We start from the raw sequence: 21,068 nt of genomic DNA, 5'->3' as shown, positions 1-21,068 counted from the left end.
CTTGCCCACTGTGTTCTTCCCAAATCTGGTCTAAAACCTTGGTGATACCTAAGACGGCTTTAGATCTGGGGTTGGCAAACTATGGCCTGTGGGCCAAGGATAGGTCACCATCTCTGATTGTTTTTTTCCGGGGTGGGGGGTGATATAATTAGGTTTATTATTCATTTATTTATCTATCTATTTTTTTTTAATGGAGGTACTGGGATTTGAGCCCAAGACCTCATGCATGCTAAGCACGCAGTTTACCACTGAGCTGTACCCTCCCCTTCCATCTCTGTTTGAGAATAAAGTTGTATTGAGACACAGTCACACTATTGCAGTTACGTATTGCCTCTGGCCACTTTCACACTACAACAGCAGAATCAAATAGTTGTGAAGATATAGCCCACGATCCCGAAAATACTCATTATCTGCCCTTGTGCAAAAAAAGTTTGCCAACCTCCACTTGATGCATATTTTAAGTCTTGATTGTTGTAGAGTTATTTTACCATATTTTAGAAAAATACATAACCAGGATGTCAAAACTGTGGTTTCAGTAATGTTATTGTTTAGGAGACTAAGTTCAAAGAGTGTGCTGATTTAAAGTGGGCTTAATGAAATACCATGTAATGGTTCAGATGGTCTTGGGCTCAGGCAAAACTGTGAAGGTGGTGAGGGAGGGGCTGATCCTTGAGGCCCACTGGACCGTGCTGGGCAATAGCGGAGGATGCCGAGCACGAGAGGACGGGCAGAGAGCTTCAAGCTTTCTGGAAGAGTGGTTGCTCTTGTCAGATAACGGTGATAGTAATGGGCTGTAATGCCTGGTGCTTTCCATTTCTCAGAGGACTTTCACATCTATTATCTCAAATGGATATCATTATTTCCACTTAATGAGTTCATCCATCAGTTCCTTAACAAGGATTTATTGAGCATGTATTACGTGCCAGGTGCTATTTTAGATGCTGGGATAGGTCCATGAACAAAACAGGCAGAGCTGCTTCCCTCTGGACCTTAAATTTTAGTGGAGATAGGTATCAGGATTTTGGCAGCAAAGAATCGAAATCCATGTTGCCTTCTGGCTTAGGTAATAAGAAAATTTATCATCTGTCATAACAAGAAGTCCAGTGTTAAGTTGGGCTGCAGGCACAGAGTGTTCATGGTTCCGCTCTGCTTCCCTGCAAACCTCTCGAAACTTCTCATCTTCATGTGTTACCATCTTCCTGTTGATATCCAGTTTGCTTTGGTGTATCCAGACATGACAGCATCCACAGGAAAAATAGAAACACTGTTTTCTCTTGTGTCCCTTTCTTAGGAATAAAAAAAAAATTTCCCAGGAGCCCCCAGCAGACTTCCCTATGAGTCTCATTGCCATTGGATTATTTACATTTAGATTGAACTGCCCATTACAAACAATGGTTTCAAGAAGTGTTTTAACATTAAATACAAAATGAAGACAGGACTCCAGATTTCCTTAAGGAGACAAAACGATTTAAGCACATAAGTAAAACTAAATCTAGCTTATTTCATGAACATAAGTGAAACTTAAGTTAGACGATTTCTTACAAATGCCTCTGACAATCATCAGAAAAGAAATTTGTCATCTTCCTAAAATTAGTATGAGATAATGACTTTTAAAAAATACAATACAGAGTTGCCATGCTACATATTACAACCCCATGACTTATCTATATTATAACTGGACGTTTGTAACTTTTGACTGTCGTCACCCATTTTGCCTACTCCCTGACCCCCATCTCTGACAACCACCAATCTGTTCTCTGTATCTGTGAGCTTGTTTTTTCTTTCTTTAGGTTCCACACGTAAGCGAGGTCATACAATATTTGTCTACAACTTATTTCACTTATAATGCCCCCAAGGTACATCCATGTTGTCACAACTAGCAAGATATCCTTCTTTTTTTATGGCTTGAATATTAATACCACATTTCTTTTACCCATTCATCCATCAGTGGACACTTAGGTTGTTTCTATACCTTGTAAATTATGTTGCAGTGAACGTGGGGGTGTATATATCTTTTCAAGTTAGTATTTTTGTTTTCTTTGGATAAATACCCCAAAGTGAAATTGCTGAATCATATAGTAGTTCTATTTTTAATTTTTTGAGGAAACTCCATACGGTTTTTCATAGTGGCTGCGCCAATTTACATTTCCACCAACAGTACATGCACAAGGATTCTCTTCTCCAAATCAAGGCAAAACTTAGTTCTTGTCTTTTTGATAATAGCCATTCTAACAGGTGTGCGGTGATATCTTACTAAGGTTTTCATTTACATTTCCCTGATGATTAGAGATGTTGAGTATCTTTTCATGTACCTGTTGTCCATCTGTATGTCTTCTTTGGGGAAATATCTTTTCAGATCCTCTGTCCATTTTTAAATTAGATCGTTTGTTTTTTTGCCATTGAGTTGTATGAGTTCTTTATGTTTCTTTATTATTAACCTCTTACTGGATATATGATTTGCAAATATTTTCTCCCATTCAGTAGGTTGCCTTTTCATTTTGTTGATGGTTTTCTTTGCTGTGCAGAAGCTTTTTAATTTGACGTAGTCCTACTTGTTTATTTTTGCTTTTATTGTCTTTGCTTTTCATGTCAAATCCAAAAAATCATCGCCAAGACTGATGTCAAAGAGTGTACTGTCTATATTTTTTTTTCTAGAAGTTTTATGGCTTCAGGTTTTGCTTTGACGTCTTTAATCCATTGAGTTAATTTTTGTTTGGAGTAAGAGTGGGGTCCAGTTTGATTCTTTTGCATGTGTTTGTCCAGTTTTCCAAACACCATTTAATAAAGAGACTGTCCTTTCCCCACTGTAAATTCTGGGCTCCTTTGTTGTAAATTAATTGACCATATATGCATGGGTTTACTTCTGGGCTCTCTATTCTGTTACATTCATCTATGTTTCTGATTTTATGCCAACACCATACTGTCTTGATAACCATATCTTTGTAACATAGTTTGAAATCAAGATTGCTTTGGCTATTCAGCATCTTGTATGGTTCCATATAAATTTTAGATTTGTCTGTTCTAAAGCTGTGAATTATACCATTGGAGTTTTGATAGGAATTGCACTGAATCTCTAGATTGCTTTGGATCATATGGGCATTTTATTATTATTAATTTTTCTTGCAGTTTTATTGAGGTATAACTGATATGCAGCACTATATAAGTTTAAGGTGTGCAGCATAATGATTTGACTTACATACATCATGAAATGATTATCACAAGGAGTTTAGTGAACATCCATTATCTCATATGGATGAAAAGTAAAGAAAAAGAAAAAAAGTTTTTTTCTTGTGATGTGAACCCTTAATATTTACTCTCTTAACAACTTTCATATATACCACACAGCAATGTTAATTATATTTGTCATGTTGTACATCAGATCCTTAATACTTACTCATCTCATAACAAAAAGTTTGTACCTTTTGACCACCTTCATCCAATTTCCCTGCCCCCTCATCCCCTGCCTCTTGTCACCGCGAATCTGACCTCTTTTTCTATGAGTTTATTTGTTTTTGAAGTTATAACTGACCTACAACACTTATGTTAGTTCCTGTTACACAGGATAGTAACTTGGCATTTCTATACATTTCAAAATGGTCATCACCATATGTCTAGTTATAATATGTCATCCTACAAAGAGTCTACATAGTTATTCACTGTAGTCCCCACACTGTACATAGCAATCTATATGTGAAGTTCCTGATATCTTAAGTTCAAACAAGTTTTACCAACCCTGCGTTTCCACTCCCTCCATTCCTATGTTTACTGTCTTTGACGTCATGTCTCACATCTTTTTGTTTTGTTGATCCCTTAACAAACTCATTGCGGGTATAAATGATTTTTACTACGTTTGTCTTTTAACCTTCCTACTAGATTTATACCTGGCTGATTGACTACTTTTACTGTATATTTGCCTTTACCAGTGAGATTTCTCCCTTTGTAATTTTCTTGTTTCTAGTTGTGGCCTTTTCTTTTCCACTCAGAGAAGTCCCTTTAACATTTCTTGTAAATTTGGTTTGGTGGTGCTGGACTCTTTTAGCTTTTGCCTGTCTGTAAAACTTTTGATCTCTCCATCAAATCTGAATTAAAAAAAAATAAAACCTTGCTGGGTAGAGTATTCTTGGTTGTAGGTTTTTCCCTTTCATCATTTTGAATATATTGTGCCACTCCCTCCTGGCCTGCCAGTTTCTGCTGAAAAGTAAGCTGATAGTCTTACTGGAGTTCCCTTGTGCATACTAGTTCCTTTCTCTTGCTGCTTTAAGTATTCTCTCTTTAATTTCTGTCCTTTTAATTACATGTCTTGGTGTGGTCCTCTTTGGGTTGATCCTGTTTAGAACTCTCTGTGCATCCTGTTCCTTTCTCAGGTTAGGGAAGTTTTCAGTTATGATGTTGTCAAATATTTTTTTCTGCCCCTTCCTCTCTCTCTCTTTTTCCTTCTGGGACCCCTATAATGTGATTGTTAGTATGCTTGATGTTGCCCCAGGGATCTCTTAAATGGTCCTCAGTTTTTAAAATTCTTTTTCCCATTCAGCTTCATTGATTTCCACTAATCTGTCTTCCAGCTCACTAATCTATTCGTCTGTATCATTTAATCTACTATTGATTCCTTCTAGTGCATTTTTCATTTCAGTTATTGTTTTCTTCATCTCTGTTTTGTTCCTTTTTATTTTTTCTAACTTCGTTAAAAAATTCTAACTTCTCACTCTGTTCATCCATTCTTCTCCTGAGTTCTTTGAACATCTTTATGATTATTGCCTCGAACTCTCTATAGGGTAGATTGCCTGTCTCCACTTCACTTAGTTCTTCTTCTGGGGTTTTATCTTGATCTTTTGTTTGGAAGATATTCCTCTGTCACCTCATTTTGCCTAATTCACTGCTTTTATTCTTATGTATTTGGTAGGTTTATATTTGCCAGCCTTGGAGAAGTGACCTCTTTGTTGGAGACAGTCTGCATTCCAGCAGCACACTCCTCTCTGGTCACCAGAGCTACATGCTGTAGGCGTGCCCCTTATTTGGGCTCCATATTGTGATAGACTGACCGCTGTGGGTGGTCTGCTAGTGTGACAGGCACTAGGTCCAGTTTGTTGCCAGGCCCTGCCTTGTACAGAGGCTGCTGGCTGGTGGTTGGCCGGGCTCAGACCTGAGATTGCTTGCTACGGGGATAGTGCTGGCTCAATGGTAGCAGATCCTGCAGCCAGTTGTTTCAGGAACTGGCCCCACCTACCAGCAGGCCAGCACTAGATTGGAGACCCCTAGCCCCACAATCACCCACTTCAGAACTCAGCTCTGCCCACCAGTGACCCACAGCTAGGGCTGGCTCCAGGACAGCATAGACTCCAAACTCTGATCTCGTTTCTGCCTCCAAAGTATGTGGAGCTGTGGCCTCAGATGCCATCAAGATGTCTTCTAGCTCATCTAGGCAGACCTGTCCTCAAATGTTCAGCTGTGAGAATGTGATGATTTTCTGGAGTTTGATAATCTTTCATCTTCCTTGGTGATCCATCAATGGGTCTCACAACCCAGCTGGGTTAGATTCAGTCCTGGGGGCTACTGAGAAGGTGTTGGTTTGTAGGGGAAAAAGGATGGGAGATGATGGGGAGGAAGGTGGGGGGGAGTCAGCCCTTGACACAAGATTTGTAAACAAAAAAAGAAAATTAAAAACAAAAAAAGAAAAAATGAAGAGAAGATGGGGGAAGTGAGAGAAGACGGAAAGAGGAAAAGATATTGTGACTTAATCCAACTAAACTCAAACTGGAAAATGCATGTAAATCACCTAGAAGGCTTGTTAAAGCCCAGAGTGCTGGGCCCCACCACAGAGTTTCTGATTCAGTAAGTTTGGGATGGGAACCAAGACTTCTCATTTCTGACAGATTCCCAGGTGATGCTGCTGCCGCTGGTCAGGGGACCACACTTAGGGGACCACACTTTGAGGACCACTGACTTCATCAAAAACCAGCTTGGAGGCAGTGCACCCCTTTCAGATACAGTGTTTTGCTCCTCACAATGGACAGGCAGATCTGCTTCTTCCAAAACGTCCTTGCAGCCAGCAGCCAAGTCCATCTGTTTGTTCATATAGTAGCGAGATGTCCAACAAATCCCTAAAGAAGCTAATGAGCCACTTGCATCCAACTCTTCATTGTCTGTCAGAAGAACAGCATCCGTGCTTGGGGATGAGCCTTTGGTCACTCCACTGGGCGCTGTGGCCAGGTTTAAGCACCTTGTAAAGAACTTACTTGATGGCATCAGAACAGAAAGTCTAACCAGGTCACATTCTCCTGCATAGCCCCTACTTATATCCCACTAAACTGGGGGAGCAGTGGATGGTTTCTAACCTCAGAAACCCTTTTATTTTCATCTTGGTGGTGTGCAGGACAGCAGAAGGTGTGTGTCCCGCATCTTGCAAAGGCCTGGAATGGGATGGTCTCTGCTTTCATTCACTCGTTCCCCCGGCATTTTGTAGCCACCTGCATGGTCTGACCCTGAACTAAGTGGAAGCAGGACACAACGACGAAATGCATCCAGGATCTGCTTCAAGGCTGGGCCTGTGACTCAGCTCCAGGCTGGGCGTATCGCGACCCCGCAAGACATGTCAGCCTTGATTATGAGGGTGTGATTAAGAAAAGACTGTCCCCATCGCGGTCTGGTATAGAACTCTCTTGCTTGATGCCATTCACAGCCTCCTTCTGGGAGGAAATTAGCATTCTTGATAAATGCTTAAGCAATTTTCTGATAAACTTTAACAAGATTAAAACCTCCTTGGGGAAATCAGCTACCTAAACACTCAGCCGATTATCAGACATTCTTTGTCTTGTATTCAGTTTAATAATGCTTATCCAGCCTTTCTCTTTTCCTGTGAAATGTCCTTAACAAAAGGGAATTGTGACTTGGCTCTGTGGCAAGATTGGAATAAGACTTTGACACATGCTTATAACTAATCTATCTGAAAAAATTTAAACAGTCATTATAGAGATAGGGTATAGGTATAGTAACTAACATTTTCAAGTACTTGCTGCTTGCCAGATGTTATATGAAAGGTTTTGTATAAGCTCTCTTTTTCTTTATAATGTGTTGAGTTATCATAGCTCTGTTTTACTTATAAGATGCTCAGAGAGGTGAAGTGACTTGCCCAAGATCACACAGCTGGTAAATGGCAGAACCAGGTTTTGAATCCAGGCCTGTCTGAGTCCAGAGTTGGAGCTAGCAGTAGCTATGCTCTTCTGCCTCTGCCAAAGAAATTCACGGGAGATGGAGAATGGCCTGGACAGAGGCAGAGTCAAGGCCCAGGTATGTCTGGTGGGGACTGTAGAGTTCACTCTGGCAGCCACAAGAGTGGTCCCCAGTCCTTTCAATAATGAGACCCCTGTCATTTAGTGTTACAGACCCTACAGGCCACTAGTTGGATTTTTATGACTCTGGATTGAGAGAGCCCATCTCACTTTTATCACTTACTAGCTGTGTGACCTTGGGCAGGTCACTTCACCTCTCTAAAGTGAAGCTTTCCTCATGCGAAAATTGGAGGGGAATAATAGCATCTCTCTGATGGGACTACTGTGGGGATTAAATGAGCTAAACCATGGCAAGTAATTAACACATGCCCAGCATCTACTAAGAGCTCTGTAAAAAGGTGAGGTTTTAATGCTTAATTGAATTTATGGTGGTATTATGTCACTATTTTCTCGGTGGGGCTGTGAAAAAATTTAACTTCTTATTTTAGTATAACTAAGACTTTAAAAAGTTGCAAAAACAGTACAAAGAATACCTGAACATCCTTCATCAAGATTATATATATAAATACATATGCATATATTAAAATTTCCCTCCTGAACCATTTGCAAGTCAGTAGCAGATCTGATGGCCTTTTACACCTAAATACTTACTTAAAAGCAAGGGCATTCTCTTATATATATATATATATATAGTCACAGTACGATGATCAAAATCATGACATTGACATTGATACAATACTATTATCAGCAGAATTTGTCAACTCTCTCTTAACCTCCTATATAGCAAAAGAAAATCTTGGATCATAAATTACGTTCTGTTGTCCTTTCTCTTTAGTCTCCTTGGGTCAGTAATAGTTTCCCCGTCTTCTTTGTCTCTCATGACCTTGAAATGTTTGAAGACTACAGGCCAGTCACTCTCTTCAGATTTATCTGATGTTTCCTGATAATTAGATTCAGGTTAGGTGTTTTCGCAGGAGTACATCTCCGTGCATCACTTTATTGTGAACATTTTTGTTCATGCCTTAAAATAGGGTCCCCTCATGGGAAGAGGTGGGAAGCACCGGACCACCTGCATGAGAATCTCCTGAGGGACTTGATAAACATGCAGACACCCCCAGCACCCCTGAGAATGTGGGCCTGGAATCTAGGTGATTAAGTAGCATCCTAGGTGACCAGTTGTCTACTTGTCTACATTCCCTCCAGAGGTAACATTCCAAAACATGGCCAGTAGATGGCAGTGCAGACTGCACTTCCAATGCAGCTTCTGCTTTCCTGGAAAGATCTCACTGTAATGTGTCCTGTGAATTTAAGCTAACGTCTGCCAGGAGAGCTTGAGCTTGGCTGCTTAAGCTGCCTGTCTCCTGCTCTCCCCTCCTGTCCCTTCAGAGTGACTTTTCTGGATGCCCCAATACCTCAAATTGGTCAGAGCTCACTTGGTTCCTAAGCTCCTCAAGATGAGAGACCTTCTTTTTTTGAAGAACTAGCTAAAAACTGTTAATAATAATACTAATAGTAACAATAGCCCCAACCGGCATTACTGAGAACGTACTGTGTGTGAGACACAGTGACGAGCACGACTCGCGCTTTCTCATTTAATGCTCACAGCTACCCCTGTGGAGGGGATTGTTGACCTCCCCACGCTCACACAGCAAGTCCCTGTCACCACCTCCTGTTTCCGTATTGCCTGGAACTTGTATTGAGTCGGAGGAGCGGACAGGGAGAAATAACATCTGCTTTGCAGGCACAGGCTCTGGGAGCTATGGGAGCATCCCGAGAGAGGAGGGGGTGCCCTTCCCTGCCTTGGGGGGCGGGGCAACCAGGCAGGGAGCTGCAAGGGACAGACAGTGGGGCAGTCCCCCTATTAAGAGGGGATCAAATGTTCAGGGAGGCAGAAATGACATGGGTCACAGCACACGGAGGGCCAACAGGACGGCCGTCTAGCAGACGCTGAGAGGCTGGAAGGACTGGGGGGCTTTCAAAGACTGAGGGGACCCTGTGGGACATTCAGTCTGCGTAATGCCCATACCAGAGCAAATCATACTTGTTGAATTTGTTTCCGCTTATTTAATCCTTTTCTAAGAGCTTGCATTGAGGGGATTTTCAAAGGATCCATGGTATTGGGGAGGATGGTGTGAAATGAGCCTGGGGATGTGGGCAGGTGGAGATTTTCACCAGTGAGTCTGGTCAAGGGAAGTGTCCTAAAAAACAGAGCAGCTGGGAGAGCTGGAAAGCAACCTTATCGATATATATTGCTATCGAGGCAGATGCTGCTAGCTGTGTATGCAAGACCTCAACTCCCCTTCTTCCTTACTGGCAGAAACCTGGATTAGTCAAAGTGGCCACCTGCCAAGCTAACGAGCTACATTTCCCAGCACTGGAAGGTAGTCCTGGCCGAAGGTAGTAGCCTGAGCCACTAATGCTGGGCGGGTGTATTAGTCTGGATTCAATCAGGAGAGAAAAACTGCATGGTAATTCGAATAGGGAAAGTTTAATATAAAGAATTAATGACTGTACCAGGGGATTGCAGTCATGAGGAATTGGCTAGGAAGAAGTAAAAAGAACTCTGAAGAATACATGTAAAGCAGCAGATACAAGGAGCAGCTGCTACTCTCAGGGTTGAGATAGAGCTTCCCCTTTCCCAGGTTCAGACTTTGTTGGATTGGGCACAGCTGTGGTTCACTGGATGGCAGAGAAGTCACTGAGGTCTGTGCTGGTAGAACTTGCCAGAAAACTGTCCTCTGTCATACCACTGAAGGATCTCAATGGAGGCACTTGAATACCAAATTGCCAAAGGTGGGGATGCTGGGAAGGCTACTGGCCTTTGGGTGCTTCAGGTTGCTCTATACTTGAGGAACACGTGCTGGAGTAGCTGCCTGCACTGTAGAAGGCTGCCGAGTGACACACCTGAACCAGGAAGGGGTGGGCTCCTGGAAAAACCCTCTAAAAGGGATTAGATTTAGCAGATCTGTCCCTTTGCATTTCAATCCTCCCTTTCTTCCAACAGCCTGTGTGCAGAATGAAGAGGCCTTGGCACAGAGCAGCAACTGACAGTCATGTGCATGAGAAATAAAACATTGTGGTGGTCAGCCACTAAGATCTTGGGGTTGTTTGTTCTGTGGCATAAGTTGGTGGAAGCTGACCAATACACATGAAGAATTTTTTATATGATAACTGCCAGTTAAATTAAATAGAAGATTCCTCAATGAGGAGGTAAGAATTATGATTAAAGAGTGAGCTAATAAGGTCTTAATCAAAGAAAAAGGAAAGGAGTCATAAAAATACTTCCTGGACATTAGAAACATTGGTGCTTACAAATTTGTTATGGGATCTGGAGAAGGAATAAAAGAAAAATGGAATGGAGAAAGAGAAAGGCAAAACAGTAAAGAAAAATCAAAGGACATTTGAGAATACTGTGCTTATAGACAACTCAACAGACCCCCTGATGTTGCTCAGGAAAATAAAAGGAATATTATTAAACCAGGGAAGTCTGGTTGCTGCTTACATAGAGGGCACATCGAATTGCCTGTGGGAGACACAATGGGGAGCATCTCTCGGTCCTCGAGCCTGGCAATTGAAGCCACTGTGCTCTCTCTCAGCGGTATCTTAACATGCCTTGTCTGTCCTCATCAGCAGACACACGGGCTTCCTGCTGAAGTCTAGTTTCAGAATGACCTTTGAGTTATCCCCAGGGATCCACAAAGTTAATAGCTTTTATTTTGAGTCAGACACTTCAGCACATAGTCTCTCAATTTAGTGAGGATCCATCTATTGGCTTTTATAGAAAGTGGCAAGAGACAGAAGCAATTGGCTTCAATGGGTATGAGGAGGAAGAGGTGGCAGAGGGAAAGTCCCAGTGACCTCCCCCGCAACACGGCTCGGGTGATGCAGAGACAAGATGATGCAGCAAGTCGCAGAAGGACATGCCGTCTGTAATGAATGCGGCAGAACTGGGCAAATCGGCAACAATGTCTTCCTGACACAGATATCTGTAACACATTTAAGGAAGATGTTCAGAGCCCCCACCTATCTCCCAGATATTAAGTAGATGCAGGTTTCCTAAAAGTAAGTGAGAGGGTCTGGAAGGGGCTGGCCAACATCTTCACTTGGAAAGATGAGAACTCAGAGCAGAGGTGGACTCAAGAGAATTAGGGGCGGTCACACCTTGTGACTGTCTTCAAGCCCCGGGATGATGGGAACCTGGGCTACAGGGAGGAACTTGTAGCATTACCATCCTTGTTTCCTCTAAGCTGGGCTCCTATTTCAAACCAGCAAGCCGAGGGCAAGGCGAGGAGAGAGGGGGCAGAATGACACTCCGACATCACCCTTGCACAATGCCCGCTGAACAGAGATGGATCAGCTGACCTACACAGGATAAAGGGCTTTACCAAGAGCCACAGGTCACAAAGGAATATGGAAGATCTGAATCAAATAACCAGTCGGGCTGGTATTAGTGGTAATATGGCACTGTGTAAACAAATGGTTGTATAAACAGAGAATATACCTGCCATTGAAACACCCATGAGAATATTTACAAAAATTGACCATGGCTATCAAGAGAATGTCAGTACTTTTCCCCCAAATAGAAATAGTAGAGACCTCTTTGACAATCAAGTGATAAAGCCAGAAATTAAAACAAAAAGGAGAAATGAGACAAAAACCCAACCACGTGGAAAATTTAAAAACCCCCTCCTCAAAATTGAAAACTCCACTTGAGAACAAAAGAAAGTCAAAATCGCAAGTCCAAACCACGTTGGGAAAAAAAAAGAAAGATGAAAAGACTATGTGTCAAAAGCAATGAGACACAGCGAAAACCATTATGAAAGGGAAATTTAGTCTTAAACACGTATTTCTGAAAAAAGAAAAAGGAAGACAAATACAAATGAATCATGCATTCAACCCAGAAAGATACGAAATGAGCAACAAAATAAATCTAAGGAAAGAAGGGCAGGATTAAGACAAGCAGAAACTAATGAATCAAAACACAAAGCAAAGGTAGAATTGATAAATGGAAGAGCTGATTCATTGTGCAAAAAGGAGAAAGAAAATCCACACAGTGAAATAAAGAAACCGCTAGCCATCCTAATCAAGGGGAAAAAAGACCTCACGCAGAGAAGACACAATTAGGAATGAGAAACGAACGGTAAGGCTGATAAAAGAGCATTTTAATACGTATTTTTAAATCACATGAATAATGCACGGATACGTATGCATTAGAAGTAAAAGTCAAATGAGAAGAAAAAATAGAGTGAAAAGTTAGAGGCAGGCTGCCATAACAAAATACCACAGACGGGGAGGCTTAAATACAGATAATTATTTTCTTATAGCTCTGGAAGCTGGAAGTTCAAGATCAAGGTGCCCTCAGGGTTGGTTTCGTCTGAGCCTCTCTTCTTGGGGTGCAGATGGCTGCCCTCTTGTTTGCTGCCTCTTCGCATGGTCGTCCCTCTGCACACACGCCCCTTGTGTCTTTCTGTGTGTCTGAGCTTCTTTTTCTTACAAGGACACCAGCCAGTTTGGATTAGGGCCCAACCTAAAGGCTTCCTTTTAACTTAATCACCCCCATTAAAAGGCTCCGTCTCCAAATACAGTTTCGTGCTGAGATACAGGAATGGGGTTTAGGGCTTTAATATATAAATTGCAGGTGGGGCACAGTTCAATCCAGAACAACTTCTCTCACCTTTTCCCCTTAAGTCCCTCCTTTCTTACAGACAATGTGATTAACCAGGCCTACATAATATTTGTGGGGTCCAGGACAAGAGTCAAACCAAGGCCCACGTGCCATATATCTGCATATTTTTTGTAAATCCAGCTAACAAGCAGTTAAAAATGTTCTATTCTCCTACTGAGACAGGAGGGAAGGGGGCAGGGTATAACCATTGAAGAAATGAGACATCAACTGAGGACAGGACAAACTGATTAGAACCAAGATGGAAGATTCGTTTTCCAGTAGACCCTGAGCCTCATGGCACATCCATAGGTGCCATGACAGTTCCCAGGCTGACCATAAAAGGCCAAAAAGTAGGTGGGGCCCAATTTCTGGAAGTCCCCACCCCTCCCCCCAAATAGTTGGAATAATCCTCCTACTCATTAGCATATGAAATGACTTGGCCCCTCAAAACTAAGCACCCCCACACCTCGTGGCTACTCTACCTTCTGAGTGAGAGGGACGCACTCTGTCTGTGGGGCGTGTATCTCCCTGAATAAACTTCTTTCACTTTACTATGCCTCGCACTTGAATTCTTCCTTGCGTGAGACAAGAACCTACATTTTCTGGCAACATTACCTGGACAAATATACCTTCATATCCACCTGGGAAACCAGATTCAGATTTACAGTTCCTGAACTCTCCAGAGTTCCTTTGCCAGAGCATGGCAGCGGGGCTTCCATTTTCTTCCCATGTCCTGCTCTGTCTACACCACAAGGGGTTCGTACACACATAGATGGAGACTCCAACCTGCACACCCAAATTCCTCCACACACCCCCTCAAACAGCACCCCTTGGTTGCTGGTGGGTCTAGCAGGGGTCACAGCAGTGACACACTCCATGCTCAGGAGGACAAGGAATTCCAGGGTCCCTGGTCTGGAAGGCAGACTCAGGCTGTAGCTGGGTGTGTGCCCTGCGGGTGTGGGGCACTTGGGGGGAGGATGAGCGGCCCCTCTAAAGAGTAAGCCCAAGGGACAGGCCCCTCCTGCTTTACAAGTAGATATTAGTGGGTATCCTTTCAGACCATTCAACATCCATTTTATATATAACAATGAGATTCTAATTCCAAAATAAAAGCTTATTTTAAAAAATGGTTTATCTCTTTTTGAGACTTGCTCCTCCCTCCATTATATCTTGTAGATCTTTCCATGTCAGCATACATAGATCTGCTTAAGATATTACACAGTATAAGCGTAAGGGGAAAAATTATGAAAGCTTATTTAGCACAATGCAATGTTAACCCTCTTGAAAATTAGGATGATTTAAAACCAAAATAAGTTCAAAAAAAACAAATTGCCGAGATTGACTTAAGAAGAAATAGAAAATCTAAACAGATTAATAACTGGAAGTATTGGCAGTAGCTGAGGAAGTTGTTTAAGACAGCTCCATAGTTTCTCTCAAATTTACAAGTGACAGGCAATTCCAAAGCTCATCAAACTCTTAGAGCATAAAGAAAGAAGGAAAATGCCCAGTTATTTTTATGAAGGGTTTAAATATTATTACAGGGGACTGTATTATGTCCTCCCCTCCAATTCACATGTTGAAGCTCTAACTCCCAACATGATGGTATGAGGAGGTGGGGCCTTTGGGAGGTAATTAGTTTTAGATGAGTTCATGAGGGTGAAGCCCTGGTGATGAGATTAGTGCCCTTATAGAAAGAATCATGAGAGCCATCTCCCTTTAGTGCTGCTGTGTAAAGACACAGCAAGATGACCATCTGCAGGCCAGGAACTGGACCCTAACCCGGAACCAAGTTGTCCGGCACCTTGACCTTGGGCTTCTCAGCCTCCCAGAACTAACTGTGAGACATAGTTTCTGTCGTTTAAGCCACGCCACCTATTGTATTTTGTTACAGCAGCCTGAGCTGACTAAGACAAACATCAAAACCGGACAAAGCAGCAAAAAGAAATTCACAGACTAATTTAATTTATGAATATTGAAGCCGAACTTCTTTATGAAAGATTAAGAGGTAGAATCCAGTAATACTGTTAAAGAATAACAAACTCTAGCCAGATGGTGAGAAGTTGACACACAAAAAGTAGTCGTGTCAGTCATATTTTTCTACATAGCCAATGAACAACTGAAAACAAATTAAAAACACAATGCTATTTACAATAGCTCTAAAAAATGCAATACTTAAGTATAAATCTAATAAAATATGTACAAGATCTGTATGATGAAAACTATGAAATGTTATGAAACCAAAGACCTCAATAAATGGAGAGACAGAATGTGTTCATGGCCTGGATGATTTAATATATAACAAAGATGACATTTCTCCCCAAATTTACTTAGAGGTTTAACCTAATTCCTATCAAAGTTCCAGCAGGAATTTTTGTAGATTCAGACAAACTGATTCCAAAATGTCTATATAAAGGCAAAAGAGCTAAACTAGTTAAAATGTTTGAAAATGAAGAATAAATTTAGGGGAATCACATTATCTGATTTTACTACTTATTACATAGCTGCAGGAATCAAGAGAGTGGTGTTGGTATTGGGTTAGACACAAATCAAGGGAACAAAATAGAGTCCAGAAATAGACCCACACACATTAATCAACAGATGTTGACAAAGGTACAAAAGCAACTCAACGGACAAAGGATAGTCCTTTCAACACATAGTATTTGTACAACTGGACTTACAGGGGCAAAAAGAGTGAACCTCGACCCAAACTGTACACTGTAAGCAAAAATTAACTCCAAGTGAATCGTAGATGTAAATTGCAAAAGTACAGAACTTTTGCAAGAAAATATAGGAGAAAATTTTCATGACCTCGGGCTTGGTGATGAGTTTTTAGACATGACACCAAAAGCACAAGCCATAAAAGAAAAATAATTGATACGCTGGACTGCATTAAAATTAAAAACTTTTGGTCTGTGAAAACCTTGTTAAGAAAACAAAAAGACAAGCCACGAGAAAATGAAAAGATATGCAAATCACATATCTCACAAAAGAATTGAATCCAGAATATATAAAGAATTCTCTAAACTCAACATTAAAATAGCAATTCAATTAGGAAATGTGTAAAGGATTTGAGCAGACACTTCACCAAAGAAGGTATAAAGATGGCAAATAAGCACATGAGAAGATGTTCAACATCATTAGCTATTAGGAAAATGCAAGCTAAAGACATAATGAGACAGCATTACACATCCATTAGGATGGCTACAATTAAAAACCCCGACAATGCCGAGTGCTTGTGAGAGCAACTTCTTGTCTAGCCCTGACTCTTAGAATGATGGTGATTTTTCACATACCGAGTAAAGAATCAATTAACAAAAACCAACCAGGCTACGTGGAAGACACCCAAAATGGCATACAAAAAATAGCAAATGAATCTGTGTTGTAAGTGAAGAAGGTAACGCCACTGAAGAATAAAAAAACTAGCCTAAGTAACTTTGAAAACCAGTATTTCGACTGGATACTGTAGGATTACACACCAAAAGAAGTGCACATAAATACCGTCCTCTATTTAGTAAATATACATATACTAGTATTGAACAAAAAGTAAATATGTGGCGGATAGTGAGAGCCAGGTTTTTCACTGCCAGAAAAAGAAGGTAGAAGTAAAGAAAGAGCTAGAGTGAATCCTGCGTGGCATTGGACTGAAATCAGAAATATAAGTATAAATCTATGTTTTAAAATTATTTACAGACAGACAAACCTAGAAATAAACATGGGTATGTGTATGAATGTGTTAGTCTCCCCTTAGGTATTTCTCCCTTCTGTCCTTTCAGAAGGCAATGGCGTCCTAGTAGCAATGCGCTCATCTAGAGATGTGGTGCCCAAGTCGTGGTTTCTCAATACCATTTTCCTATTTAAAAAACACTAACGTTCCTTGAAGAAATGATTAATTTTAGAGTTTGGGCACAGAAAGTAAAATATGAGCCTGGAACATAGTATGTTGTGAGAGAGTAAGGAAGGGCTCAAAAAATGATGGGGCCGTAGTGAAAGAATACAGGCACCAGCCTGAAGTCGCCCTTAATGGCTTAAAGCCGGGACTGTTCGAGCAATAAAATAAAGGTTGGATTATAACCCTGTTCTGTTTTCTCCCATAACCATTATTATCTCTTGATCTACTGTATAATTACCCTATTACGTTTTTGTTTGTTGCCTCTCTTCACTAAAATAAACTTTACAGAGGTGAGGATTTGAGGGTCTGTTTTGTTTCTGGATATATCCCAAGGACCATAACAGCACCCGGCATATAGTGCAGATTCAATAAATATTTGTGAATATTGGCACATAGATTGGGGAAACTGAATATCCTAATGGAAGCAAAAAGAATTTTCTCAAATAATTGAACACCTCAGCAGCTACCACCATAAGATTCGCTGCCTCAGCACATCTGAGACTCACAAGGGCAGGCAGGGTTGGTCCTGAGGGAGTTGAGTAGTCTGGGATATTTTCCCAAGAAAAGAACATGGCAGCGTGGGAGGCCATCTCCCAGGGAACACTTTGGAAGATTTTTCTCTCAAAAGGATGCTTGAAACAGCTGTGGTTATTTTGCAAACTCAGTGAGAAGCTGACTTTTGCATGACTAATTTAAAACCCATTGGTATCTTTATCTCAGCAGAAACACTCCCACTCTTGTGAGGTTGACATTAGGGGCCCGTTTTATGGGTGAGAGGAAGGAAGCATGGAGAAGGTAAATGTGTTCGTTTACTAGGGCTGCTGTAAAAAAAAATACCATGCACTGGGTGGCTTAAAACAAGAGAAGTTTGTCTCACAGCTGCAGAGGCCAGAAGTCTGAAATCAAGGTATCCATGGGCCATGCTTCCCCTGAGACTCTGGGTAGAATCCTTCTTGACCTCTTCTTAGCTTCTGGGAGCCTTAAGCATTCCTTAGCTTGAAGCTGCGTTAGCCAGATAGCTGCCTCTGTCATCATCTGTCTCTGTGTGTGTTTGACTCTGTCTGAATTTCCCCCTTTCATAAGAACACTAGTCACAGTGGTCTAAGGACCACCTTAGTGACCTCTTTTTAACTTGGTTACCTCTATCAAGACCCTATGTGTATGGAGGTCAGGACTTCAGCACAGCATTTTTGGAGGACATGATTCAACTCATACCAGTAAGTAACTTCGAATCATGGAATATTAGAGCTAAAGGGACTTTTTCTGTTGAAACCACCCCACTCTATACTCTCTCTCTGCATGACCTTAACCATGCTCAGGCTCTCCTAAGATGGAAAGTTGTCAAGGATATTCACCAAAATAGTAACTATGGTAACTATGGTAAAAGTCATCTCACTTACCAGGCTTCCATCCCCGCAGCCCTTGAATATCCCCTAAAGTGTAGGCCCTCCAGGTCCTCTCTTGTTTCCAGCTGACCTGGGTTTACACCCTCCTGATTTAACATTTCATGGCTCATCTGCCTCCTGAGTGCCCTCTGGAGCCCCAGCAGAGGGCTTCGACCCATCAGAAAGAACGAGAACATGGTGAGATATCCTTTGGGGAGCTGCAGGATCTGAACAGGAACGATGTAAAAGTGAAATGCAAGGGCATTGGGCATGTGAGCACAGCAGAGGCAAAGATCTGGAGATAATTACCAGCAGACTCAATTGGAGGTGCTACGTGAAAAGGACCTAGGGCAGCCCCTAGCTGGGGAAAAAATTGGAAAATGAAGTTAAGTGACAAAAGACTTCAAATCAAATCACCAGGTACATATTAAGTGCCTGACTCAGTACCGCAATGAGCCATGGGTGATATAAAGGCATGTAATATCTGTTTCCTGCCCTCAAGGAAAGTATAATCTACTTACCCAGGTTAGACATAAAACTCAGGAGAAGTTAGATAACAAAATATTTAAATAGCAGTTCACAGTGCCCCATGATCAACTGCTAAATGAACTGTAGAGCTGATAACAAGCTTTTAGAATTCTGAACTAGGAGAGATTATTTGGTTATTATGGTCTGGACAGGTACACATTTTCTTTTATTTGTGTGGGGAAGGTAATCAGGTTTATTTCCTTATTTTTTAACAGAGGTACTGAGGATTGAACCCAGGACTGCGTGCATGCTAAGCATGCGCTCTACCACTGAGCTATACCCTCCCCTGCTGGGGGAAAGAAAGGGTTAACTGAGCTGGGCAAATCAATGAAACTGAGAGCCTGTTCTTCACAGAGATCAATGAAACTGAGAGCTTGTTCTTCACAGAGATCAATGAAATTGATAAATTTTTAGCTAGACTAAGAAAAAAAAAAAAAAGAGAGAGAGATGATGCAAATAAAATCCGAAGTGAAAGAGGAGACATCACAAATGATGACACAGAAATAAAAAAGATGATCTGGGACTGCTATGAACCATTGCCAACGATTATATGAGTAAGCTGGAAGAATGGATCGATACGTTCCTAGAAACATTCAACCAACCCAGACTGAATCAGGAACAAACAGAAAATCCAAGCAGACCTATAACTTAGTAAGGAAATTGAATCAGTAATCAAAAAAAAAATCTCCCTTGAAAGAAAAGCCTAGGACCAGATGGCTTCACTGAGAATTCTACCAAATATTTAAAGAAGAACCCTTGGATTTTGTCTGTATTTTTCATTTGAACCATTTTATGTTGACTCTTTAAAAGTTTTATTTATTTATTTATTTTTCAATTTTTGGTGGGGAGAGGTAATTCTTTGTTGACTCTTCAAGTGGTTTTGCTCAGGGGGAGTTCTTAGAGAGTCACTCTTGATTGAACTACAGGTCTTAGAAAGCTAGCTGGGGCTGGAGGGGTGGGGCTGAAAGAAAACTGAGCTTGATTGGGCCTGGGGGATAAAGGTGATGGCTCTGGGCCTGCCCCTACACCCCCAGATAAGATAGCAGTGGTGAGAGCATCCTTTTAAAACCAGTCTCCCTGTCCCTAGGGTTTCTGATGACAGCTCTGCACGAAGGGGTCGCCACAGGTGGGAGGAAAGCCTTCTCTAAGGGAAGGAGAGACTCCAGGTCCAGATTCTTTAGTGGTGCCCGGTGGGAAATCACTTTAGTCACCCATAAAGCAGCCGTCCATTCTGCTAGGTTTTACTCCCAGGGTTCCTCTGCGGGCTAGGAGAAGCAGGCAGGGGGAATTTCTGCACCAGACTCCAGGGGAAATTCTCCGGACACCTTGACAGATTCTTATGTCATAGGAGCCAGGTGCAGCCCCCAAATCCAGTCAGCTCGAGGGGGGCGTCAAGCCGGTAGTAAGGGGACAGGTTGGAATCTCAGAAGAGAGGTCTGGACCGAAGACACATACACAGGGGTCATTGCACCACTGATGGTCTTCAAAGCCTCAGAGGCTGAAACCTCCTTCCTGCTTATACTAACCAGAGTGGATTCTGAAGTTTGCAGTTAGTAATCCTGACCAACACAGCACTTGTAAAACCAAAAAGAGCAGTTCTAGCACCAATAGTCAATTTGAGGGTCCCCCCAAACTGCTCATAAGTTCTATAATTGGCAAGAAGGACTCCAGAACTCATGGAAGTCTGTTATACTGGTGGTTACAGTTTGTTAAAGGGGAGGGATACCGATTAACGTCAGCCAATGGAAGGGGCGCGTAGGACAGAGTCCAGGAAAGTTCCAAAGGCTGAGCTTCCAGTTGGCCCCTCCCCGTGGACCTGTGGAGGTCCCTACTCTCCTGGCATCAAAATGTGACAACATGCACACTGTTGCCAACTGGGGGGATGCTCAGCGAAGCCTTGGTGGCTCCATCTGTAGGCACAGTTGACCACCCACGTGGGTGACCATGTCTCCAGCCCCTTTGAAGGTCCAGATGGTACCATGGGACTCAAACCTTGCACCATAGATTACCCCATTAACTGTCTGGCATGGCCCATGCCTCCAGGTAGACAAAGACACTGATCTGGCAGGATTTTCCAAGAACTTAGTGATGACTTCTCAGGGGCTGAAGACAAAGACCAGACCTCTGTCTGAGCCAAGTTGAATTCTTTGCTACACAACCCTCCCCACGCCGCTGCCGTGACTCCATGTGAGCCCCCTCCCCTGTGTGCTCAGGCACCACCTCAGGAGGAGGGCAGAGTGTGAGAGAGGAGAGACTGTGAGCAAATAGCCAATTGCTGAAGTAATGCACGAGTCTTTTTAAATGACTGGATTACATTTCTGGACATTTACTTCATGGACATACCTGCTCCTGTGTGCGTGGTTGTATGAATAAGA

General features: G+C 42.0%; 1 protein-coding gene across 3 annotated transcripts in view; it reads right to left on the bottom strand.

Moving 5' to 3' along the window:
* Positions 1-886: 886 nt before the first annotated feature.
* The window catches only part of LBP (lipopolysaccharide binding protein), a 45,021-nt gene continuing 24,839 nt past the window's right edge, over positions 887-21,068 (bottom strand). For 2 of the 3 annotated variants that reach the window (XM_045520948.2, XM_045520947.2), the window contains one exon: positions 10,913-11,212. In XM_045520948.2, the coding sequence (XP_045376904.2) occupies positions 10,928-11,212 (285 nt within the window). In that variant the 3' untranslated portion in view covers positions 10,913-10,927. Of the gene's footprint in view, positions 8,167-10,912; positions 11,213-21,068 lie in introns of those variants that run through there. The other variant, XM_045520949.2, reaches the window with a different exon arrangement.

The sequence above is a fragment of the Camelus bactrianus genome, chromosome 19 (genome assembly GCF_048773025.1).
Source record: "Camelus bactrianus isolate YW-2024 breed Bactrian camel chromosome 19, ASM4877302v1, whole genome shotgun sequence".
NCBI lineage: Eukaryota > Metazoa > Chordata > Mammalia > Artiodactyla > Camelidae > Camelus > Camelus bactrianus.
Note: the sequence above shows the minus strand (reverse complement) of the source record. Positions and strands in the feature narration are given on the sequence as shown.